General features: G+C 37.4%; 1 protein-coding gene and 1 long non-coding RNA gene across 2 annotated transcripts in view; one reads left to right on the top strand and one right to left on the bottom strand.

Annotated features, from left to right (window-relative positions):
- Window positions 1-27,723, bottom strand: part of LOC133517685 (uncharacterized) — a 125,201-nt gene that overhangs the window by 6,511 nt on the left and 90,967 nt on the right. The window lies entirely within an intron of this gene.
- On the top strand, window positions 149-10,556 carry LOC133517671 (NHL repeat-containing protein 2). The gene is made up of 11 exons (XM_061851031.1): window positions 149-467; window positions 585-751; window positions 1,127-1,286; window positions 3,251-3,429; window positions 4,318-4,465; window positions 5,073-5,240; window positions 6,253-6,411; window positions 8,102-8,215; window positions 8,653-8,757; window positions 9,379-9,488; window positions 9,562-10,556. The coding sequence occupies exons 1-11, from the start codon at window positions 311-313 to the stop codon at window positions 10,381-10,383; spliced, it is 2,289 nt and encodes a 762-aa protein (XP_061707015.1). The 5' UTR covers window positions 149-310; the 3' UTR covers window positions 10,384-10,556.

Genomic DNA, 27,723 nt, shown 5'->3' with positions numbered 1-27,723 from the left:
TTGTGTCTGGAATAATATCATGTCATAGACAATTGACCGATGATCGAATACTTTTTTTGCTATTTGAAACATTTATATAAACGTTTACTAAAAAACTGAAGTACATTAATTAAAGCATTTCTAATGTCCTTCAATAGCTTTTGAGTGACAATGACAGTGACATGTACATGTCAATAATGTGTGTACTGTGTAGTGGCGTATTGTATTGTTTTTCCATGGTTTTTCCAGTACTTTCAACCAAAGTTGAAAATCTCAAGTAGAAACTTGGAATGAGACTATTTGGGATCTGATTTTGTAACTTTAGTTAAAAATGGAGTCGAGCCCCTTAGACTATGTAGCACAGGCCTGCATGGACCTGACCGAGGCCATGGCAGCGGCGGGATCCGAAGCAGACCGAGACGCACTCATTATTAGTCATATAAAAAAAGTTTGGGCTGTTGTACCGCCTGTAGAAGACTTCAAGAAAAGTAAGTATAAGTATTCATATTTATTTAAATTTAAGTAATTGAAACTAGACTAGAATAGCTTTAGATGCTAATGAACTAGCATTGACAGTTTTCGTGATGACATCTATTTACTTCTAGACTTGGAGTGGGTAAATGTATCGGAACCGTTATCTCTGGCCCAACACTGCTCTGAGAAGATTGTGGTCTTGGACTTTTGGACATATTGCTGCATTAATTGCTACCACGTCTTACCAGACCTGGCACATATCGAGAAGTTACACAAAGTTGAAAATGGACTGGTTTTGGTAAGAAATTCATTAAACAAATGCACTGTATGCAATGAACAATATTGGCCTGTCTCATGCTTTAATTGCTTGAAAAACTTAAAATCCTTAAAAATAATTATACTGCAGCATTTTAATTGAGTACTGTACTATTTACCTGCCTACAAACCGTGCAGGTCAATTGTACATTTTCAAGTGTAATTGATACATGGCATGCACAATCATGAATTGTACCTATGTTAAGCATCTGAATTTTAGTAACTTTTCAATGAAAGAATAGGCATGGATAGTAATTGAGAAAAAATAAAGTAGAAGCAATTTGATACAATGGTTTTGCCTTTTGTTTAAAAAAGTACAGTAAATAAAAACCTAAAATTTATTAATTTTATTTCACAGATTGGTGTCCATTGTGCAAAGTTTAGTAATGAGAAAGATTCAGCTAATGTGCTGTCAGCAGTGCAGCGGTATGACATTCATCACCCAGTGGTGAACGATGCTGATAGTGCTGTGTGGGAGGCCCTTGGAATTCGCTGCTGGCCTACTCTCTTAATTCTAGGTACTGTTAATACACTTGTAGCACTCATCTCTATCTAACCAGTTTGTACAAAGTGATATAGCAGCTATGTGAATATGTAATGGTCCCACCATCATTACTACCCCATTATCCCTTATGTATTCCAAATAATTATTTAATTATGGCAACCCTATACACCGTGTTTTTTTTTTTATTTGCGTTAATTTCGAAGGTGCATTCCTGAGCTTAAATTAAGTAACTTTCTCAAAGACACCGATATTCTAATTAACTCCATTTCGGAGATAATCAATCATAAATTTTTATATTATAAGGCCCTTGCGAGCGTGTACACTTGCCTTAGGGCCTGTTTACTTATTGATTAGTGTTCAGTGCGAGTACATACATTTGCTACTAAACATACGTACTATCTCGGACGATCGATGTTAGAAATGACATTGATATATCACAGTTTTCAATTGTTTGGTTGAGTTAAATGTAATGCCCATGTTACAACAACGCTATATGCAACATTTAGTTACTTTTTATAAATATAAAAATTGTAAAAAAAAACAAAAAAAAATTCAATAAAAACACGGTGTATACACCAGGTTTTTTTTTTGCCATAGATTTCAAGGGTGTAGTGTATTCCTGAGCTTAAATCAAGTGACATTCTCAAAGACACATATTCTAATTAACTCCATTTCGTTGATAATAAATAATTTATTTTTATCTTATTATAAGGCCCTTACGAGCGTGTACATTGCGTACAGTGCGTTGCCTTAGGGCCTATTTACATATTGATTAGTGTTTATTATGAGTTTATACATTTGCTACTAAATGTATATACAGTTACGTTTGAGAATATCGATACGAAAAATGTGCCAAAAATATGTATATACTACCTTAATATATGGGCAATATAGTCTTGTGTACATATTTTTGGCACTTTTTTCGTATCAATATTTTCAGACGTGACCATACTGTCATAGACAAATCAATGTTCTAAATGACATTGATATGTCACAGTTTCCTATTGCTTGGTTGGGTTAAATGTAATGCCCATGCTACAACAATGCTATATGCAACATTAAAATACTTTTTACAAAAAAAAAGATGTATATTGCCATTTAGTTTCCTTACAACATACTTACCCATACCCTGAAGTTAACGGAATTAAAAAAAAAACATGGTGTATAGTGGACCCTCAGTAACATAAATATCAAGGGAAACTCCAAAAAGTATGTATTAATGATTTTTGTTTTATGGGGCAGTATCTGTTTAGAGAGGTTGTTATTTGGCTTGGAGAGGTTTCAAGTCACTGAGGTGAAACCAATTAAATGTTTGTATTAAACAAGTACTTAAATATACAAAAGTACCAGTTGTATTTTTTCTTTGAATTATTGAAGTATCAAAATGATAAAACAAACATATTTTTTTTTGTGAAAGTCAGAATGGCGGGTGTACCTAAATAAAAATAATTGAAAACCATACCATATTTTTGTACCTAATTTGTACTATTTAGTACCTCCATTAAAAAAAATTGTACCTCACGGTACGTAAAGTTATCATCAAAAAACAGTACACCCGCCATCCTGAAAGTCAGAATGGCGGGTGTACTTTATTACGCTATGTTCCCGTGGTTATTGATAAATTCTATAAAAGCCAAATTTTTGTACCTTCATATTGAATTATAATATGAGTCATTTTATTTGTGCTTTCCAAGTTTTACTCATTTTATATTTTGCTTGCTATTATAATTTTGCAGGCGTTATAATTTTTCAAATTATCGATTTAATTTTTAAGAAAAAAACGCTAAGGTACAATTATTTTTATTACGCCAGAATTTAGTACCTTTAATGTTTAATCTGTTAAGATCAAATAACTCAGAAAATCATGTCTGGGCCTGTCTTTACAAAACTCAACTTTGTTTCATTTTATAACTTCGGCCTTAAAATTTTAAGAACCCTTATCATGTACCCGTTGCACAAAATTCTATTATTCTATAGGTCCTGGCAACAGGCCAATGTTTGTCCTGACGGGCGAGGGCCACCGCGACGAGCTCGTGTGGTTTGTGGGCGCTGCGCTGCGACATTTCAGTGGCAAGATCGCTACAACTCCCCTACCCATAGGCGTCTCCAAGCATGTGAAGCCAAGAGCTGATGATGTGCTGCGGTTTCCTAGTAAGGTTTGTATTTAAATTAACCATTACAATAGGTGGGAAACAATGATTAAAGAATGTATACATATACCAAATTGTTTCTAGTACAGGGCTGGGCTCTATGGTAAGTCAGAATCACGTCAGAATAGAAAGATGAACATGACAAAACCAGGGTTTTTTACTGACTAAACCTTTCTTCAGGCTTGCACCTGACACCTATTACCTTTTTTTTTTATTAGGAAAAGGTAAGCATTTGACCACAATCTCACCTGATGGTAAGTGCCGATGCAGTCTAGGATGGAACATGCTTACCTAAAAGATGTCTATTCACTCTCGATCTAAAAAGATCCAAATTATAGTGGACTGGGAATAGATTTGCAGGAAGTGAATCCCACTCCTTAGCCATTCGCATGATAAAGCTGGATGCGTAGCGTTTAGTGCGAATCAGCGGCAGAGTAACGACGTAAGGGTGAAACGCAAGTCCGCGTCTAGTCCCACGGTGGCAGAACGGAGATGGGGGGATTAGATTATGTAATCCCATTGCACACTCCCCGAAATGTATCCTGTAGAATACCGATAAACAGGCTACCTTTCTATGGTGTTCTAGGCTCTGCAGTCTAGCCTCTACCAATCTCGCATCTCCAATAAGCTTCCTAGCGCGTTTGTCTATTGAATCTAAGGCGGCTAGCTGATACTTGGCAGACCCATCCCAAAGGTGGCTGCAATACTCCATACACGACCGGACTTGAGCTATGAGCATTTAGGAGGTTTGACCTTGTTGTGGTATTGTAGATACATTGGGAGATATAATTGTATCTATAAAGTACTTGATATTTTTAACTACAAAGATGTTTCTTATTACACTTCTGAATATAGATTCTAATTTGATAGTACATAATTTTTAAAACATTGTAGGTTGCCTTGAACCCATTTTACAAGGGTCGTTCAGAAGAACCTTTCCTGGCGATCGCAGATACGGGAAACCATCGTATATTGATAACGGACTGCTCAGGAGTTATCCTGAGGATTATTGGAGGACCTGACCCTGGCTTCAAGGACGGCAGTAAGTTCAAAGCTGATTAATATTGCTTGTTTGCTGTTTTATGACTGCTGTGACCCTGCCTTTGAAGCTGATGGTCCTGGGTTTGAATCCCAGTAAGGGTATTTATTTGTGTGACAAGCACAAATATTTGTCCCCGAGTCATGATTGTAATTTTTCATTTCATTTATTTATTGTTTAAAAAAAAAATGTTTACTATGTATTTAAGTATTTATATATTATAATTACAGTACATATGGTGCTACTTTCCCGCATGCGTGCGGGAATAGGCGGGTCCACACAGAGCGAGCCTCGGCCGAGGCACATCTACACTGGCCGGTTTGTGCGCGAGGAAATTTCCTCGCGCATTTGCTCGCTCTGTGTGGACCCGCCTAATGAGCACTTTTCGTGCATAATTATGTCGAAATAATATTATATAAATAGTGCTACTCGAATTCGAATAAGCATCCAAAAACCGAGTAGGAAACAAGTATGACAAGTATCACAACAACAACTAGACTCGCGTATAAGTACACCCAGCCGCAATATTAAATGACCACTTTATGAATGCTACGCTCAAATGCTACGAAAAAAAAAGCAGATACCAATGTATTAAATTGCTTGTTGTCAGAGTTCCACGAGGCGGCGCTAAACTCGCCGCAGGGCGTCTGCTGGTTGCTGGGCAGCGTGCTGGCCGTGTGCGACACCGGCAACCACGCGCTGCGCGCGCTGCACCTCGACGAGGGCACCGTGGAGGTGCTCGCCGGCAGCGGCCGCCAGGCCGAGCACGGCGACCAGGGTGCGTGGTGTATAGGGTTTCTGCTCGAGAATTCTCGAGCCGAGAAATCTCGAGAAATTTATCCTACGTCGAGACGGGAAAAAAGCTCCTTACCTCGAGAATTTGAGAAATAAATCTCTTGTGATAAGTACCGTTAAACTAGCTAAATTTGCCTTCAGTGCTATATTTGCCCAAAAATACCTTTTAAACAAATTCGTGTAGATATATGTATTTGTGACCAGAATATATAACACACATGTGCTTAACTTGACTTGGGGATTTTGACCAAGTTGTCAAAATATAGGGTATATTTTAATATAGAATCTTTCTGAAATATGGATGTAAGTATATAAAAATGGAGAACCATTTGATAATTATTTCCAGGTTTTAGTTACAAAACACGAAGCGTGGATTATCTCTTTTATGACTTCAACGAAAAGGGCCTAAATCACAAAAGTTGTGACAGCGGGCAATGTAATCTAGTAGTTTCGATATTTCATTTCTTTTGATCTTTGAAAAGTACAGCAAGAATCATGTTTTTCCATTAAACTATTGCAATGCCAACTTAGCTAGGTCTAACTCTAATTGTATTCGAATCTATTTAAGTACTTACGTACTTGGGCCGCTTTTATTCCTTATATGTATATCTAAATGACTTTCCCACTATAGCGGATCAATTGTGTGTTCTGTTTCTGGGAGTTGACAGTTACGTCCTACAACATTAGGTAAAGGAGGCAAGTATTTGAAATGCAAAATTCTAATCTGACTCTTAACTTTGCACTCCAGTAAGAAAATGCTGCGTTATAGGGTCTGGACACCTTGTGGTCTAAATTGAAACTTTACAGATGACGCCCTCTGTCATACTGGTCGGGACTCTTCATAAACTTGAAATAGGGGTGATTTACACTGCACGCAAGCGATTTCAGTTACATTCCGGACTATTGAGGTTACAACCAATTCGGCCGACCGAAATACCACAATGTAATGAAACTCTCGAGTTCTCGCACCATGTAAATGAGCCCATACTGTGCAGGCGGCAAGTGCCTCGGGTTCCAAGCGCTGTCGTCGCCGTGGGACGTGGTGCTGTACCGCACGCCCGACATGGACATGTCGGTGCGGCCGCCGCCGCCGCCGCCGCCCGCTCCGCCCGGACTGCCCGCGCCGCACAAGGACGACAAGGAGGATGACAAAGGTAAACGTATTCCGCCATGTTCCACAATGAACCGTCATGACGAGTGTTGATGGTTCAATTTTAAATTGTTGTAGCTGTGTCAGAGAATTTGAAATACCTCTAGAAGTGAAGTGTCAAAGTAAACTCGGCATCTTTTCGAGCGATGGCGCCATACCTTTGGCCTATGCTCGAGTAGATGGCGCCCATTTCGATATTTAACAAATTTAACACATATAAATGAAAGAATAAGGATAAAAGTTAAATGGCGTTCTAAAAGTTGTAATCATGTGTCGAACGATTGCAGTAAATTTACTGTGGCTACAAAGTTTACTTTGACAATGTACCTCTATTTCGAGTTCTCTTTGGCTGTAAGTACTATTGCAAAATATGTCAATTTATTTCAAATATTAATGGCTCAATTTAGGATGCGGCGAAACGTGCTGTTCGTGCCATCCATGATGACGCGCAGATTTGTCAAATCTAACCTTTAACTGTTGTATGTATGAGTAGGTATGACACAACATAGCTTTGTGAGGAACAACTTACCATCGTTTTCGAAAGTAAGCGTCTCTGGTAAAGTGATTCGTTCAACAGGACGTCTTAGAACCGTCCCGCGTCGCATGGCACTTGCAGGGAAAAATCCGCGTGTCATCGGTCCAACTTACTAGGAGCGACTACCCCAAGACTTAAAAGACGAGCCCTCTAATGAAAAATTTAAGAGCCGTTTGAGAAACTTTTTATTGGATAACCCATTGTATTCTATAAAAGAGTTTTATGACATTACCAATTATTTATTTGAATAGTAAGCATATTGTCGACATCTGTATTTTAAGATTTACTATAATTTACTTCTTTGTTAGCTTAATAACGACCCTAATGGTGACATTATTTCTTTTGCTGACATTATTTCTGTTACTGTAACTATTTATTTTCTACCTTAATGACGACCCGTTCTTGGTGAATTTATTTATACAATTGAAATTTAAAAACTTTAGTTTTTAAATGAATTATTAATTGTCACATGTTTTTCCTATGTATATAAAGTAAGACAAACCGACAATCACAATATAAATTCCTAAGAATTTACCACGCGTAGTTTTAAGTGAAATTGTATATTGTGAGATAAATAAATCATATCATATCATATCATTGTTAGTTTCATTTTAAAGCGCACTATTCGCCTACACTATTGTCCTCAGTTTTTCGAAAAAATATGTATACCTACCACTTAAGTTTTCTCTTGAAAAAACACAACCGGCCAAGTGCGAATCGGACTCGCGCACGAAGGGTTCCGTACCATTATTTATAAAAACGGCAAAATATCATGTTTTATTTATGGGATTATTATATATTTATTTTATTCTGTTTTTAGTATTGGTTGTTATAGCGGCAACAGAAATACATCATCTGTGAAAATTTCAACTGTCCACAGTTCATGACGTACAGCCTGGTGACAGACGGACGGACGAACAGCGAAGTCTCAGTACTAGGGTCCCGTTTGGCCCTTTGGGTACGGAACCCTAAAAACATGACAATACGACTCAAGGCACGCGTCGTCGTTAATGACACGATGTACTTACACCTATTTTTTATTTTAACACTCAGTCTACTATTGTTGGTAATAACATTTCATTTATTTTATTTTAATTGTCGCTAAATAATGTAAAATTCTGTGTTCTACTAGCAACTCAAACACAAGTTTTTGTTTCAGAAAAAAAGGACGAGAAACGTCGAGTACTGCTCGTGGCTTGCGCTGGCTCGCACCAGATCTGGGCGCTGTTCCTGGACACCACCATCTGGTGGAAGTACAAGACGTTCACTGAAGGTATGTCAAGTACAAACGTCAAACAATTTTTCCCTAAAATAATCGTTGTCGAAAAATGTATGTCGCTTTTTTATATGGAGTAGCTGTTACGTAATTTTTTTGTAGTAAGTAATTTTGGACAGCATCGATTCAGTTTTTGCATTTTTTTCATGGGGGATCGCGAGCTCTATAACTCTAGAGTCACCACTTTATTTTAAAATGTATCATTTAAGTAATATAAATACGGTAAAATTATGTTTATCGATTATTTTTTAGGATTTTTAACCTTAAAAATGATTTCTACACATTATCTTAAGGCCATAACGTATTTTAGGTTTTGTAGTCACGCCGATAGTTTGTCATTAACATATTTATTAACGGTATACAATTCTTGAAGCACATATTTATTGAAACTGAGTTTTATTACAATAACAATGAAATGAATTTTCGTTGCACAGGAACCTGCGTGTGTATCGCGGGGTCCGGCGCGGAGGCGGCGCGCAACAGTGCGTACCCCAACACTGCGGCCTTCGCGCAGCCTTCAGGCCTGGCGCTTCGAACTGGTGAGCTATTCTGTACATTCCAAGGGATTTTTATTCCGTGTGTTCCGTATAAACATTACTTTCTATGTCATTAACATTACCTAAAAGCATGCCTTAACTAAGAGAAAATATTAAAATTACATACAGATACCTAAAATTAACCACAATTCTTCACTTGGATTCTTGTTTTCTAAACTTAAAACGGGAAAATGAAATGCCATGAAAACGAAAGCCGTTGAAACTTTTTAATATGATAATGAACTTTGAAAAAAGTGTGATATATTAATTTCATAATCTATTTATCTACTTTTTTCGTAAAGTAACCTGTTCCCATTTAGTCTGCTATGTTCTAAGAGGCTAGGAGAACTAGAAAAAAAAACTCATTTAACAAAATATGTGAATAAATGGTGATCAAAAATATTATCCTCATTCTTCATTTATTTATGGGTTAGTTTAATTTGCATAATTATTTTTATTGCTTGCTTACGCCATTGGTATTAAATGATACTAATAACCTACATTTTATTGCAATAAACGTTTATATGCTGCTTATATTATTTTAACATTTATTTTTTGTGCACCTACAATTAAATTCTTGAATATATTAAATTGTTCAATATGTCTTTATATTTATTGTTTTAGGTTCAAGTCCTGAGATATTTATTGCGGATTCCGAGAGCTCATCCATAAGGAGGCTAGCTCTTTCCACAGGACAGGTCTCCACGCTCTGCGGCGGTGACAGAAACCCTTTGGTAAGTCAACAACCACACAGTTATGTAAATGTAAGTAAGTTGAAACCATGCTGAATCAGTTGCTTTGTTCTAGAACCTGTTCGCGTTTGGAGACGTAGACGACATCGGCCAAGAGGCGAAACTTCAACATCCGCTTGGAGTTGCTTACTGTGAGTCGAACAAAACCCTCTACATAGCAGACTCCTACAACCATAAGATAAAGAAAGTCGACATCGGCCTACAAAAAGTGACAACCCTGATCCCCACCATGATCGAGACCACGGACCCCGTCAAGTTCAACGAGCCCTCAGGGCTGTCAGCCAGCGCCGACGGCAAATATCTCTACATAGCAGACACCAACAATCATAGCATTAAGCTTTTGAACCTAGCCAAAAACGTGTGCCAAGAGTTCAAAGTCCGACTTCCGGAACCCAAGTTCACAGAGCCTGAGAATTTAATACTGTACAAAAATGATCTGTTCGTGAATAGAAAGTGCGGTAACCTTATTATTTATTTCAACGTAAGTTTAGACGCGGACACGAAAAATGTGAACTTCACGCCGGGAGCGCCCCAGAACTGGCATGTGTGCGTGCGGGATGACAACAACAAAGACGTCACTTTAGACGACTTCGAATTTGTAGACTGCCCGCATAAAGGAACTAAACTACCCGGTAGAGTGGAAATGAAGCTTAAACATAGGACCAGTAAGACTCATTACCGCTTGTACCTGAGTTTCCAGACCGCGCTCTGCGATTCGACGGTGTGTTTCTCTCATGCGTTTACCATCAGATCGACGATCTTAGTGCGGGACTCCGTGAAGATGGTGGAGTCGTACAAAATAACATGCAAGGTGAACCCGGTGAATCGGATGACCGATCGATCAGAAGCAAAGAAAGCTTCTAATAAATCACTATAATTAACAAGATATTTCTAAGACGAAATTACACATCTTCGAACAAAACGCACTTACACCTAAATATTATTTTTAAGTTTAAGTTAGTAACCGAGATGTTACGTATTTTTTTACTCTAATGAATTCCGTGGGTGTTGTTGTTGATTCATTTTAATTATTACATTTCGTATAACAAATTGTGTTTTTTTTTCAAGTTCTCTTACATCTCAAACGGCTCAAAACGGCAGCTGGACTAAAATGACCAAATCCACAATCTGCTTGACGATTTGTTGAACCCCCCACCAACCAACTGCTCAATATAGACTGCTAAAAGTGGTTAAGGTACAGTACGGGCCAAAAATATATCACCTTTGTGTTTAAAAAGGAAAAACTTTTTTTACATATTCTAAACTATTTTTACCTTACTACTCGTACATCATGAAGTAGGTTGCATGTAGATTACTTGGGCGAGCGATGAGAAAACCCAGCCACATATAATGGTCGTTATTGTAGGTTTTTGGTGTTTTTACTTTAATAATACTATATGACAGTATTCCTATAATCGCATATAAACGTGAAATTGTCAGTGAAATAACATAAAAAAACTAAGGTGTCTAACGAATCGAAGATGCCGAAGACTCGTAGGTCGAAGAATTTGGACACCTGTCCACAGAAAGCTCTCTTTACTGGCTACAAGCAGGGGCGTACCCATAAAGAGCTTTCGCAGCAGTTTGGTGTTTCAAGATCGGCGGTTACAAAGCTATTTAAGCGTTTAAAGTCTCCTAGATGTTCAATTGGCTACAAAACTTGCGGCAGACCACGTTGCACTACATCTGTAGTCGACCGTAATAATTTGCGTGTCTCTCGTGCGAATCCTCGGTTACCAACGTCGGATATTATCAAAGAAAAATCGACCCCAGGGCAGCCTACTCAATCTATAAGTACTGCCCGACGTCGTTTGCAGGACGCCGGATTACACGGACGACGTCCTGTAAAGAAACCGCGAATATCGCTGAAGAACTGAAAAATGAGAGTAGCTTGTAAAGCACGCGAACACTGGACACCGCAACAGTGGGCCGATGTACTCTGGAGCGATGAAAGCAAATTTATGTTGTTTGGTAGTGATGGCATAAGGTGGGTTCGTCGTCCTACTGGTACCAGATACAATCCCGAGTATCAACTTCCTGCTGTAAAACACGGAGGAGGTGCCGTCAAGGTGTAGGGTGCATTTTCCGCAATGGGCATTAGTCCACTTTACAGATTTGAGGGCATAACGGACTAGAATAAATAGGTACTTAATTGACGTTCTTGTGGAGTCTATGTCTAGACGCTGTGAAGCAGTGATCAAAGCAAAAGGCTTTGCTACAAATTATTAATGTAGTTACACTATATTCAATAAATATTATGTTCAACTATTACTTCTTTTAATTTTTATTGGTACTCAAAACTAACTTCACTTTGTTGTGATGTGATTGTTTTAAGCAATATGATGAGTATAATGATACTTCTACATTATTTCAAAAAAATATTCATTATATTATTTTGTAAAGCTATAAGTAATATATGTATTCTAGAATCTTAACTACATTGATTTCTATAAATATGTTCACAAAAAAAACATAAAGGTGATATATTTTTGGCCGGTACGTAGTCTCCGCGGGGTAGCAAGATATCACTCGTATCTTAATCTGACGCGCTCAAGTAACTACAAAATTCCCCTCTTGGGCTCCCAGACTATGATGATACTCGTGATTCCATGATGATTCTACAATGATATTCGACTTTACATCACTTTTGAAATGGCTAGTACATTGGTATTCATTTGATAATCAAACTCATAGAAATGAAATTAAACCTACCTATTTCTGTAACTTTCTTGTAAATTGCTACTTAATCACAACGACGCATATTGTAGCCCGGTAGCGAACCTTCATAGTGTTTTTTTCGGAACCATCGTTTAATCTCCGCTTATCGTAAAAAACTTAACTTGGCTCCCTATTCGTAAACATCGATCCTTGCGTATTCTCTGTACTTTGTTTTCAATTTTATTTGATCCTTCAGGCTCTGATTACCGTCGTTCCAAATTCAAATTTGTTACTCCGCGCTCCGGCACTGATCTCCGAACCTCCCGTAGGCCCCGTAGCCTTCAACTTATTGTGCCTCGAAATCGTACAGGCAGCGCCGGCTCGATCAGGGTAGAGCGAGATTGAGTTTTGGCGCACTTGGTTAACCTTTTTTTTAACCCAAATTGCAGTTTCATAAAAATAATAAGTGCAGGCCAAGAGCATGGCGGGCCATGCTCAATATTAGGTTCCATAGTTACCCGTCCGTCACGTCACAATATTAGGTTGCCCTGAACAGGGGCTGTTAGTGGATATCATGTAAATAGCAAATAAAAGGGAATACCACCACAGCATTTATACTCGTACGTACTCGGCGCGTTCCCTTCCCGTGCAGTTCCCAGGGGGCCTACCGCGAAAACCGAAATTCGCAAATTGCGGGGATCTTTCTCTGTTGACAGAGAAATATGCTCGCAATTAACGAACTTCGATTTTCGCTGTTATCTATAACCCAGAGACGGGAAAGAAGAGCTTGGAATCGAACCAAAGGTCAAATGTACGTGAGGCTGAAGCCTTCCTGCGGGCCACGTTCATAGGGGACCAAAAGATAGAAGATCAGAAGAGCTGAGCTCGGACAAGAACAAATGGCTGTGTTTTAAAAAACAAGGCCGAAAAGCAAGCTCTGCATAGAGCTGATGACCCGGAGCATAAGATTCGGACTTCAGTTCGAGGCTAGGGGCAAGACTTGCGAGAGAAAAGCAAAATGCATTCATGGCCAACTTTTAATGAAAACGAAAGCCGAACTACATAAGGCCGAAGGCCCAAAGCGTCCGATTACAGCGCGTTTAAATGCAAGGCCGAAGACAGAGCTACATGCAGGAGAACAGAGCTTGGAATAAGGTTGATTACAATTTTTTGAAACGCTTCGCTTGTAAAACGTTTGATATTAACCAGACGTTGCTTTATGGCTAGATATGTTAAATTAACAAAATATATTTTGACAGATGCTTTGTGACGTCACAGTTTACGGTTTGAGACCCCCCATTGTCTGTTCTCAGTACAAAATTTGATACTCAAGCTGTAGCCATTTAGGTGGTGACCAAGCTGTGTATGTGTGGGTTTTTAACCAACTAATAAAATATGTTTTCCGCAATAATTGAGTTATTTTATTATATCAGAAAGTATTTATTATTTGCATTTTATATGTGTTCACTTTTAGTGAAGATATCGAAGTTTCAATTAATGATTAAAATCGTCAATTCCGCATCCCTAAAAGCGTACTAAAAACATACACATATATACGCTCACATACACAGCTTGCCCACCACCAAAATGGCTACAGCTCGAGCGTTAAATTTTGTACTGAGATCAGACAACGGGGGTGTCTTGGTTGATGTCAACAGTGCCAAACCGAGAGTTGTGACGTCATCAGAATCTTGAATGTCGTTTCAACTTGGGTCACATGACGTGTGACAAAAGATATTTTAAATCCAATATTAACAAAAATTTGCTTATCCCCCCTTTGGGAGTAGGCACGGTTAGTACAGTTATAATCACCCGAAACTAAAAAAAAAATTAGCGGCTCTATTGATTTTTTACAAAGTTGCGTTCGGTGTTCGAGGTGACAAACTTGGATTTTTCATTGAGCCAACATTACACAATCTGTCATTAAGATTTTACGCAAATGGCGACAAAGTTACTGGATTATGTAGAAGGAAACGTTGTGTCGTAGTATGTTACAGCAGTTTGGCTCAACAGGCACCCTGTGCAACACCTCTTACTATAAAACGAAGAAAAGCAACCGTGACCTTATATAAAACTATACTAATGTTAAATCAATTCATTTTACGTTCAGTGTAAAGTAAATTAGTATATAATGTCAGCTCACGATCGGGCCAACCTCAGGCGAGGACTCGTCGGTTTGCGTTTGCGATTGTGCTCTCCTATAACTCGCAAATTAAATTTGCTCAGTTCATTCCCATCACAGACAAGCAAATAATAAGAATTGGTAGGCTCTGTAGTAAGTTGCGTTCTTTTGATGGTTGTAGGTAGGTTGGTCAATGACCAGGGTACGTGGGTGTACCAGAAGTAAAGAGAGTGGGTGTACCAGATTTATTTTAAAAATAGGTATAAGGTAAACATTACAATAAAATAATTTAAATTTTTGGTTGAAAAATGTAACAATATTTATTAAATTATTACCGAATTTGCGCCCTTGTAATGATTGAATTAAGATTTCGTATATACCAAACTATAATTACGTATTTTTCGTGTATAGGCTCCCAACTCATCTATTCATTTCGATCCGCGGTAGTCAACTATAAAAAAGCGGCCAAGTGCGAGTCGGACTCGCGCATGAAGGGTTCCGTACAATTTAAGACGTATTAAAAAAAAATCTAGTAACTAGATCTTGTTCAACATTTTACCACTTTGGAAGTGTCTCTCGCGCAAACTATTCAGTTTAGAAAAAAATGATATTAGGAACCTAAATATTTTTTTTTTTTAATTTTATGACGTATTAAAAAAAACTACTCACTAGATCTCGTTCAAACCAATTTTCGGTGGAAGTTTGCATGGTAATGTATATCATATATTTTTTTTAGATTTTTCATTCTGTTATTTTAGAAGTTACAGGGGGGGGGGGGGGGACACTTTTTTTCACTTTGGAAGGTTCTCTCGCGCAAACTATTCAGTTTAGAAAAAAATGATATTAGAAACCTTAATATCATTTTTGAAGACCTATCCATAGATATCCCACACGTATGGGTATGAAGAAAAAAATTTTTTTTTTTAAATTTCATGACGTATTAAAAAAAAACTACTTACTAGTTCTCGTTCAAACCAATTTTCGGTGGAAGTTTACATGGCAATGTATATCATATATTTTTTTTAGATTTTTCATTATGTTATTTTAGAAGTTACGGGGGGGGGGGGGGGAGGGACACACATTTTACCACTTTGGAAGTGTCTCTCGCGCAAACTATTCATTTTAGAAAAAAATTATATTAGAAACCTCAATATCATTTTTGAAGACCTATCCTATTTTTTGAGTTTCAGTTCTAAGTATGGGGAACCCCCAAAATTTATTGTTTTTTTTTCTATTTTTGTGTGAAAATCTTAATGCGGTTCATAGAATACATCCACTTACTAAGTTTGAACAGTACAGCTCTTATAGTTTCGGAAAAAAGTGGCTGTGACAGAATCGGACAGACAGACGGACATGACGAATCTATAAGGGTTCCGTTTTTTGCCATTTGGCTACGGAACCCTAAAAAGACCAATCACTTGTCGCCGCGCTCCCATAAAAAAGACTAAACGGGCAACAAATAGTCGCGCGTTTATGTCTTTCGTACTACATTGTTGTCTACTAAGATACTTAGCAATTTTCATTAATTAGGTGTTATAATACGAAAAGTATTATTTTAGACGACTCGTACAAAAAGTATTGTATACATTAGTGATATAAACAAGCTTTTTAATCTCGTACCTTACTTAGGCTACTCTACTTTTAAAGAAGCTTGCTCTTTGATTAAACACGTTACTCGACTGAAAAGCTCTCTTTTATATCACGATTGTATAAAATACTATTTTTCTTAAATTGTTCGCGGCCCGACTCATTATGCCGCTTTTCACAATTTTGCAGCCACTCCTTTGGCCATACAAAACATTTCGTAAAAATATTTGGCTTTTGGTAAAATTTGGAAATTAATGAATGGTTGTATGGAATAATTTCCTTCATGAACATTATTGGGATTCGCCGGAACATAATAAATCGTTGAAGTACGTTTTTTAGTCAACTTTTATAAACTTTTTGGCTACCTCTTTTGGCACGTTCCTCTTGGTCCCTTATATATCTAGAAGCAATATGTTTCATATATGCTTTTAAACCTAGATCGTTCTTTTTAGGGTTCCGTAGTCAACTAGGAACCCTTATAGTTTCGCCATGTCCGTCTGTCTGTCTGTCCGAGGCTTTGCTCCGTAGTCGTTAGTGATAGAATGCTGAAATTTGGCATGGATATATAAATCAATAAAGCCGACAAAGTCGTAGGTACAACAAAATCTAAAAATTTTTTTTTAGGGTACCTCCCCTACACGTAAAGTGGGGGTGAATTTTTTTTTTCGCTTTAACCCTAGAGTGTGGGGTATCGTTGGAAAGGTATATTAAAACTAATAGGGGTTTTCAAGAAACATTTTTTGATAAAGTGAATATATTCGGAGATAATCGTTCCGGAAGAAAAAAAAAATGTGTCCCCCCCCCTCTAACTTTTAAACCATATGTCCAAAAAATATGAAAAAAATCGTGGAAGTAGAGCTTAAGAAAGACATTAAATGAAAACTATAGCGGACATGATCAGTTTAGCTGTTTTTGAGTTACCGCAAAAAGTTTTCCCTTCATAGTAAAAAGACTTACTTTAATTAGGTACTGATTATGCAAATTTGCCTATTTGTTTAACTCGGGTGAAAGGTACCGTTTCATCCCTTGGTTAACAATTCACTATACTTTAAGTTCCAGTTTAGCTTATTGTGACGGAAGAGTAACTACGGAACCCTACACTGAGCGTGGCCAGACATGCTCTTGGCCGGTTTTTATTTCATTCTGGCTAGAGAAGACTTTGTTACCTACTTTTAATTTAACCGCTGCCACAATGACGGACATTAAAGGAGTCTTATGTCGATTTAACTAGGTTAATATTTCGAGGTACCGTGTTTGTCCTGTTTCTTCCCGGAATCTTCTTAAAACGAACTTCACCCGTTTTTCATTATGTCTTATTATTACTTTTATACTTCTGGACAGCCTTTATTACATATTTATTGCTTTCTTTGCCTACCTCTGTTTATGTTATAAACGTATATTTTTGACAGCTTGTTAGTCCGTCGGGAATTGAATGTGTTTACCACAGTATGAACAATGAAAGTGAGATTCAATCAGGGATCGCTAGGATTAGGCGATCTATTTATAGGTAAAAAATATAAAGGTACTAGCGCATATCCCCTGCTTACTACCGTATTTGTTAAAAAGAGACACACTCACTTGTGTTTCAGATTACAGACGTTTGTAAACGGCCCTCTGGAAGTAGTTTTAAGTTGCGCGCAATTTAATATGAATATCTGTTTTATCAGCTTTACTCGTAATTAGACCAAATGGGCCAAAATACAGTGTCAATAGTATAACCTTCTATTAGTTTTTGTGAACTCACATGATAGCTTTACAATAACCCTAGATTGCAACACGTTCGTGAAAACAAGCGACGTTATTTAGAAATTGACAGTCTATAATTAACTTGTCTCTCATTCCCATGGCGCGGCAGCAAGGTCAATATGTATCACGGTGCATCTAAACGACCTTGGAAGTTAATAACACTAAGCCGGAAATTAGGTCAGCGACCTTAGCCTAGGATAGACATTAATCGATTTTCAATTTAATACCTAACGGCTAGAAGAAAGGCGAGTTGGGCAATCAATCGTAAGACGCGCTATTGATTTATGGAAGTGTAACATAAGTAAAGTTTGACGTCAGCTAGGAGACGATTACTGTTTGGAGTTATAAAGACTTAACAAAATCTGGAATGTCGAATGAGGTGGGTAGGTATGCTGCTCACGACAGCTCGAGAAATACGAGGTGCTTGAGATAGGAAGACAAAAAGTTGTTGTACAACAGCAAAGAATTGAATGAGTTTGTTTGTACCTAACTACGCAGGCTCAGTGCCCCTGATAGCCGGAGTAGCGTGACACCAAATATTGCCACTTTTGTTGTAGCCTCTCTTTTGCCAAATTGGGTTATAGTTAATTATTTAAGGACGTCATCACCTCACAGCAGTATTTTTTTTTTCGTTGTAAAAAACCAGGAGTGTATTTATTGTCATATATTTTCCCTAAGAGCGAGGCGACGACGCAAGCCGAACCTCGCGGTCAGTTTTGTGCGACTATAGACATTAGGCAAAACCTTTGCGCCAAATTGTTTAATATATGCTACCGCCTAAAACTTTAAAACATGTGTATACTTTAAGTCGTACGGTGTGTACGGTCATAATTTTATTTCTTTTGATACTATATCATAGAGCTAATGACCTGGCCCAAACAATGGAAACGCATTATTATCTTCTAAGGGCCGTGCGAAGAACTGTCACTAAGTTATGCAAAAGTGGGTTGGGTTCATTATTTAAACACGAAGTTGTTAATTAAGTATTTAGCTAATTGATTAGTTAAGAGTTGTCACGTGGTTGGGACGGATGCGTTATGGTAAAAATGTGATTGTACAAGAACAGTCATACTTGCGACTGTCAAGGGGTACAAGTGGGCCATGCGTTTGAATACTGATATCTTTACAGTAAAAAATTTGCGTCCCTGCACATTTCTACTATTAGTAAAATTTAAAATTCTATTGCCTTAAGTTAAATACTAACTCTATTTTGAGATATAAGCGGTAGGTACACGTTGTTGGGCATTCCAAAAAATGTTCTACTTTGTCGGGGACGTGACGAGTTTGGCAGCTACATTAATAACCTGTTGAAATCTGTATTACGAGTATATACCGTCGAATTGTTTAAAGCTAAGTTATTAACTTATTAAACGTTAACATGCCAAATATCGGCTTCTTATTTTTATCAGAAGTGTAATAAAAATTGCGTACAATTATCTGGAGAGTCTGGGAAATGGCAATTTTGATGAGTATTTGTAGTAGTTGGACAATGCGTAGCAGATTCAGACAAAGAATACGAATCTACGAAATCTATTTTGCTATTCCTGCTGAGGCATATATAGTGCTTTTCTCCAAACATGCGAGGATGAAATAAAGTAAAATAATCGTTATTTAAGCATCAAGCATCACTCAAATCAAACCTTCACATCAAAAATGTCAAAAACAATTTCCCTCTTTAATTATTTTTTAAAAGCTAAAGGCACAAATAGTTTGCTCTACTTTCCGATTTTATTTGTATTTATAAATCAAAACCATACCATCAAACCATTATGAAATATATATCTTCACTGCTTGGTAATTTAATAGTCGTAAATTGTCCATTTATCTTTATAAGTGACAAATGGTACACGTTTTCCATCAGGCTCGGGCTAGGAGTGCTAGGACGAAACGAAGTGCTCATTTGACCTGACACCACTCAGTAAGACGATATCGACCTCTTAATAGTATCCTTACTGTCCTTAGCAAGGTCTCAATTGGCACGAAGAGCTGCTATATTGATAAAAATGCAATTATAAATAAAACCTTGCTATATAGGAAAGTGGTTTTTAATCTTCGCGGAAGTAGAATCCATTTCAAAGATTATCTACTTTTTGACCTTTCGTATTGTTAAATTAATTCGTGTTCTTATTGTAAGTAATATTTTTATTAGGTACAGTAGGTTCAGAAAACGGATTAAAAAAAAAGTCACAGCGCTTTTTTGGACCACAATACAGCTGCCATAAATTCAATGAACAATCTTGAGGCCTTTCTCGAGGGCCTGTATCGATTCGAATCCTGAGTTTTTGACTTACGCTCGATAAAAAAAAATTACGAACAATTTGTTATGTTGTATGTTATACAATGCCATTTGTTACAAATTATGCACAAAACCTAAAAATATCAAAATTGCTATTAAAAATCGGCAATATACTGTTTTAGGGAACGTATCGGTTACTTTCTTATTTAATTGACTTACAAAATTTTAAATTTTGCAACGTTTAAACACTTTCATCTCGCTCACGCATGCTCAGTGAGAGTGAGAGAACACGAACTTACTGCACCATAAGAATCTTGCCTAAAAACCGGCCAAAAGCATGTCGAGGAGTCCGTTGTATTTATATTTTCAGTAAATAATTAGTTCTCCTCGCGTCGTGTTGCTCGTTGCTGAGGGTCGTGAACACTTTTTTTTATACAACGTCGGTGGCAAACAAGCTTACGGCCCGCCTGATGGTAAGCAGTCTCCGTAGCCTATGGACGCTTGCCTGTTACACAGAGGAATTATATGCGCGTTGCCGACCCTAAAACTCCGCACCCTCCTTGAGCTCTGGCAACTTTACTCACCGGCAGGAAGCTCAGCTTCTCTGACCATGTCCCGCAATCTGTGCCTGCATTTGACTTCTTGAGGCGCGACGTGAAGCTAGGTGTTCAATGTGGAACGGACTTGATCTGCCCACCTTATCGGGTTGAAGTCTTTAGGTCGTTTGCCATCAACTTTGCAAGTAACGATTATGAGTGAAGATCCTGAGCCTTTTTTCCTGGGGACCTAGCCAAGATGACAGTCTTACATAGACAAATGCCAAACAAAAAGTAAAAAAAAAAATGTTTCTCAATTATAAAAAGTCACGTAATATTTCCATTCATTATTTAAACTACAATTGGCGGTTTCTGTCTACGATGTGACCGAAACATTACAGTATTCCGCGTAAGATAGTTGAGAGGTTTTGATGTTCAATTCGCGTAAGATCGACATGTTTCTCGACATGCAGTCCAAGGAATCTGCTGGAACCTGCAGCATTTTCCTCCAACACCACATCTGGAACGCATCAACGCAGTCGTAAATCGATCGTAAATAATTAGTGCCTAGGTTACCTACAAGATATGATCAATTCCAACTTTCTAGTACCATCACCATCAGACGTATGGGTGAACAGACACCGAACACAGAAAATGGTATTTTTGTGTGCATTTCTAATGCATAATGCACGTCTAATTTGATATTTTATGCAGGCAGGTCATACTTATTCCAAAAAAAATCGAGGTCTTTTTCTTCAGGGTTTCTCATTTAAATACTAAATTTAAACTTGAACATTAATTTATTATTGTTAGTTGAATGCTCCTTAGATTTAGTCATGTTCATGTAACAATAAGTGTTCAGCGCCTGTAACACGGTCACATTTTTATCACTTGTCACTATGCCTGTCACGTTCTAACAAGTATGTTATAGCTGGTATAAATAAAATATCAAAAAATATACGTAAGTACTTAACATAACTATTCATCATTTACTACAAAGTCTAAAACATTACTTAGGTACTAGTAGTTCGCCCCGAACTGTGAACTCGCAATTCGTCAAAATCGTGCTATTGAAAAAGTTACATCTTTTGAGCACAGAAGTATATACTCGTACTTAGAGTGGATTTATAGATATACTAGCGACCCGCCCCGGCTTCGCAAGTTCGCACAGGTTACACAAAACCTTAACAAATTATACGCCTAAACCTTCCTCAACAATCACTCTATTGATTGGTGAAAACCGCATGAAAATCCGTTCAGTAGGTTTTGAGTTCATCACGAACATACATACAGACAGACGCGGCGGCCTAAAGTCCCCTTAGGTGTAGTGATACAGGAATGACTGTGTAGCAAACATATCATATCGTATTCATATCGGTGAAACTTTAACTTTTCAGAACTGCCTTATGATTGTTTGTAACATTGAACCTATTAAATTCTAACGTTTGTTAGAATACCTACCTAAATACTAGCTTGGTTCTCGCAGGTCACCGAAATGGGACCTCCTGAAACCGCAATCGACCGCGCCGGCGTGTCTGCTCAGCTGACTGCTGACAGATGCGACGTAAGCGGGCTAAGGTCGCCGGTGATTACACCTCCAAAACAATCGCGCCGTGCTTTGCTAATTAGACCCTACGCGATTAGGGTTTGCAGACGTCTCGATTTTCCCAACATGCTAAGAAGTTTGCTTGTTTGTCGAGACTTCGGCGTCCGGACGGAGCGTCAGGGTTATTTATTTAAACTTTATTTCACAATACATGAAGAGGACAAATAGCGGACTTAATGTCAGAAGGCATTCTCTACCAGTCAACCATGGGCTAAACCGAAATATCTAGTTGGTGCAGGGTTAGAATATAGTTAGAGTAAAAAAAAAGTAAGTTATGATAAAAGGAAAGACTGAACATTTTTGAATTCTTTCGGATGTTGCTACTTACTTGCACATGTCGTAGTCTCAGCTACGTACTTTCGGAATGTCAAGTGTCGAATAAAAATTCGTGCTCCTTCCTTTTTAATGTTAGGTACTGTATGGTGGTCGATTTGATTCACATAGAATTTTGTTTAATTGTAAAAATTGGGTATTTATAGTATTCAGGACTTTACAATAATCTTATGTGGTAGCCCTAAGCGATAGTACTATTCAGAGCTATTTCCAATAACCTCTGACGTTTATGATAATAGTCACGTACGAAGACGAGGACTTGGTCTTGTAGCGAATATTTCTCATTGTCATCAGGGTGTAAAAGTTCAAGTTGATTGGAGGATGTGCACTGAACAATGCATTGTTGTTATTTATTAACTAATTCATAAATAGATAAAATTCAATCAATAAGGTCCGTTATAGCGTCATTTTTTGGAAATATTTTCTGGGAACAATAGTTAATTTTTGTTATCAGCTGTGGTATAAGCGATCCCTGCACCCTTTACCCATGCTACAAACTGACTGTTCGATAAAACACCTGTATACGTATCAGAGGCAATCTTCACAATCACTTCCCAACATGTAAGATAAAAAACTCAGAGAAATCTGTCGTGCAGTGAGCATGATTCATTAAGTGCAGCTGTTAGCGATGCCATAACTCATATCACTCGGTACGCAATGCGTGTACATCGTGAGGCTATTTTTCCACGGGCTTCACTTGGCATGCGAGGCGCGCGGCCTGGCCAGCGCATTGAAATGCGTCGCTATTATCTTGCATTCTAGGCAAATTGACATAAACGTGCAGTTTCCTTTTCAGTTTCGCAATCTTGTTTTGCTTAAGTATAAAAATTAACCTATAAGCTGGAGCATTAGTCACGTGACGCGAGGAGGCCGGGCAGGACTGTGCAGTCTGCGATGCAAGTGTCGCTGGAGGCCAACCAATATTAGTGTGATCCTTAATTACGCATAATGTTATACTTTTCTAAGTTACGTTTATGTTTGTGCATCCAAGCGCCTCCAAGCGCATCCAAGTCGTGACTCGTGACGCGTGCACCCCGTAAATTAGCGATTACCGATATGAATTTAGTAATCACAGAGATCGCTCAGCCATCTGATCTGAATAAACACAGTGCTTCAGAATAGTGTTGCACGAGCTTATTAAAGTACATCTAATAATACAGCGATAATGTAGAGTTGCTGACTGATATCATTGATATTTTCTCTTATGTATGTCTGAGGATAATTAGGTTTATCCGTGTTATTACATTATAAAAGGAAGTTGAAATAAGAAAACATTTACATATGTGCATTTTAATGGGTTCTTGGAAACAGTGGTAATGATTTAAATGAAATGTAAAACATGCAGTTTAGGAAAAATTATGATATATCATGTGTAATTGTTTAGGCGTATTTATCTCGGTCTAAAATAAAAATAAACACTATACCATATTGTGCATGTGCTGGAAAAAAATCACAGACTGAAATCAGTTTCAGTCAATACATACCGCCTATAATTATTTCAGATAGTAACAGTACAAAAATATATATATCACACCACGATTAGAGCAAGTCGAGAATATGCGGGCAAACAAAACAAATTAAGTATAAAATTAACCTATTCGTATATATATATATATATACCTTTAATAAAGGAAAAAACAGTTGTACAAAATAATTTTCAATAACATTTAGCGTCAAATCAATAAAAATAACAATGCATCCGGCCGGCCTTCTTCGATATACTCTTACTGCGTCGATGTTCGAGACAAGTGGGATCTAGACGCATATCTTCTTTATTATTCTGCATCCGTCAATCTGCACATGCCACACTGGCATTGTTTCGAGCGGTAGCAATGTATTTTGTCGATGGAGACAATAGCTTTCCCATGGTGCGTTATTTTTTAAGCGCACAATGGCGTTTGGCAATTGAATTGTTACAAGCACGCAGACATTTAGATGTACAACAGACAAAGCTTTGTTAAATGTTGAGTGATGTTAATCAGTTAATTACCTGCTTTTAAGTACGTATATAATATAGGTAATATAATATAATGTAATAATGTTTTTTTTCTGACCCTGATTCACAGGGTACTTACTTAAGGTACCGAAGTGAGTTGGGTAACTGAAGGGGAATAATTTTTCTGAGTTATAACCACTGGGGACAGGTGAGAAAAAAACCTCAGTTGCTATCACTCGTAACAGCTTGATGGTATAAAATAACTAGTGGGAATAACCATAAATATTAGTTTACTCCAGTGTTGCCAAGCGTACGATAATTATCGTACACGTACGCTAATTTGGGCTCCGGTACAATGTATGTTCCAAAGTGCACTATCGTACGCAAAGGTTCATACCTTAATTTCAGCCCTTGGACGATGCCATCCAAAAAGTCTAGTTTTTGAAGCAAAATATGATAGTGTCCTTCAGAAATAAGCTACAATTAGCAATTGGGTGTTCGGCGTCTTGGTTTACGTCAAAAATGTCAAAATTTCCTGTAATCCGTTTGGATCTATCACAAAAATACACAAATATAAAACTGACTTTTGTGCAATTCAGGCGAAAAATGCGTTTTCTTTGATTATAAATTGGACATGTATTAAACTTATTTTGCAAGAAATTTTGGGAATAGTGCCTTTTTGATAGGCGTACGATTATTTTTCATCGGTACTACGATAATTTTGACACTCATACGATAATTCTCTTCCGCTCACATGGCAACACTGGTTTACTCTACTTCTACCTGTACCTACAGTACCTTCATGACAGTCGGCGCTTCCCTACATCGATGATGCACGGCCATGATTGATTGGGCCAAAGCCAAACTCTTTATTTTCCTTGTGCATTGCATAATCGCTCATAATATTTCGAGACCTCTATATCCTTTTAAGTTAGCGATCTGCTTGGCATGCAGTAGGTACACTTACTACTCGAAGCTGGTAAATGCGCCGCACCGTATAAGATATTGAATGAGACATTTGTTTATTTTAGGGCTGTTTAGCGTAGGAGAGTCTAGTCCTTGTGAGTGGTAACCTAGATCATTGGGTTTTTCCGAGATGGCTTGGATTTTAAACCTTTACAATCAAGTCTAGTAATATATACGGTAATAATATATTCTAAGCCTGGAAACGAATGGTTGCAGGCCAAGTAGATATAGATATAGCGCGGCCGGCAACCCCCTTTCTCGCCGAGATATGTATAGTGCTTTTCTCAAACTTGCAATGAAAAAAATGTTGTCAGTTTGTTTTATACGTACACAGCTAAAAACAAATTACGAATCTACTACTATTTGATGGTGACTGGTGAGAATGCCAAGACATTGTGTCACAATTTGACGTTTAAAAACAAAAGAAGATTGGGTGTAAACACAGGCCTAGGTGTGTAAGGCTGTATGAAATTTCTTTACATCTTTGACATCTTCACTCATCCAGTGCGATAAGGGAAGATGATATGTAGTATTTCCATTAAAAGGTTTTACCTGCAATCAATAACACCGTGCAGGTAGTAGGTACAGTCCGCTGCAAAGTAAAGTGACTCCCCCCCAGCATAGAAGTTTGTTTGCGAATAGTATTTCTGACTGTACCTCTAAAGTTGAGTTCAATAGATATTGCAAATGTAAACAAACTAATCTAATCTACCTTCATCTCTTCGTAATCTCGCACTGTTTGTGGACAACTATGAATTTATCAACAGTTTATATAGGTACTTAAAGAAAAGGTAAGAGTATTTGTATTGTATTGTATTATATTGTACTTAAATATTTTAGTTATATCAATTACTAATTAAAATATATCTTAATTATGATACAACTTTTAGGTTATAACCAAATGCTAACAAAATCTGAAATATTTGTTTACATTAATTTGTTATTTCTATTGATGTCGACTTTAGGTACCAAGGTACCCCATAAATTGACACGGTACTGGTTGTAAAATATTTAGATCGTTTCTAGCATATCGGTCCCCATGGTATCCGTATTAACATCTTAAATGATTCTGTTAAGATAATCTATGACATCATGGTGTGATGTACTTATGTTTAATTCATATAATCCACAATTGGTTGAGCCGGAGATCCTTTAGCTTGTTAAATTACATTATCGTATCTATTATGAGAGTTATGAGTTATGACCAAGTTTACTTACTAACCGTTAATACATACATACATACATGGGCATGGGAAGTCAGTAATGCAACCCGATGGTTTTCGTAATCTTACTTAATTGTGTATGTCTTCTATAATGTAATTTGAGGCGTTCTTACTTACCTGTTTCTTAATTGACCGCAAGTGCACGATGGTTTAGCATATCCTCCTAAGTTCCAGAGTCATTGTTGCAGTTTTAAATTTTGAACCTTCTATTGTTCTATTAAAGTTCAGAATACGATTTGAATTTTTCCTTTTAAAATAACATCGGGACTTAGAAGGATGAGTCGTTTAGAAAAAGTATTTGTTAAGGAACAGCTGTGTCTCCATAAAATAAACAGGCCGCGTAGCCAATGTGCAAATCGCTTACGCTCCGTAGCGATCGAAACTCAACTGTCACTGTCGCACTAATTTGGAAGAGTGATAGAGAGACACAAAGCGTTTCGGCTAGGCCGGCAGGTGAACTCTTTCATATGACGGTAAATTAGTTGAAAGTATTTTCAATTAATATCAGATTGGGCTTCATTACCGAGACCTGATAATACCTACCTATTTATTAATAGAGCTAAGTATATGAAATTATGAATTATGTACATAGAAAACATTATTAACAATACCATTTTTTTAAATATAAAATTCGAGCAGATTTGAATACATAATAGTAGATTGTTAACCATAGTCTGAGACTGAAATGGTGCCTTTCACCCGAGTTAAACACGCTACTTTTCATTTCGAATACTAGGAAACTAAAATACACGTGCATTAAAAAAACCTGGCTGAGTATAAAACTTCAGTAGTATTTTTGAATTTACTTTCAATTAAGTAACAATTTAGGTAAAAATATATCGTTATTTATGGAATGTGAAGTTAAATATCGGAATGGAAATTGTACAATAAATCCATTTAAAATCAAACAATTTAGTTGGAGTAAGACCAAGCTAAGTTGTCAGAGATTTTGATAGCCCAAGTCATATTTCATAGAAGTGTGACGTTAAAAATAATACTTGCCCAGTCTGGGCTATCAAAATTGCTGCCAACTTAGCTTAGTCTAACTCTAACTGTTGTTATTAATAATTTAGCTATCTAAATTTTCATAAAATTTGGCATAATTTGTAAGTTCGAACATGAGGATGATGGATCTGTTCTGGAGAGAGGTATCAAAACGTAAATATACATATTATGCACCTAATGCAGGCCGTTGTTGTATCGCGAGATCTCTCTGTTCGTATTTAACTCTCAGGAAGGCCTCAATTTGCTAATTAATACAGCAACTT

This window comes from Cydia pomonella, chromosome 5, assembly GCF_033807575.1.
Source record: "Cydia pomonella isolate Wapato2018A chromosome 5, ilCydPomo1, whole genome shotgun sequence".
NCBI lineage: Eukaryota > Metazoa > Arthropoda > Insecta > Lepidoptera > Tortricidae > Cydia > Cydia pomonella.
Note: the sequence above shows the minus strand (reverse complement) of the source record. Positions and strands in the feature narration are given on the sequence as shown.

What these genes read in the sequence shown, in the direction of transcription:
- LOC133517671 (XM_061851031.1), top strand. Translation starts at nt 311, where the DNA reads ATGGAGTCGAGCCCCTTAGACTATGTAGCACAGGCCTGCATGGACCTG. An exon ending in GCCTACTCTCTTAATTCTAG is followed by an intron (nt 1,287 to 3,250) that starts GTACTGTTAATA and finishes ATTATTCTATAG; the next exon opens with GTCCTGGCAACAGGCCAATG. An exon ending in GTACAAGACGTTCACTGAAG is followed by an intron (nt 8,216 to 8,652) that starts GTATGTCAAGTA and finishes TTCGTTGCACAG; the next exon opens with GAACCTGCGTGTGTATCGCG.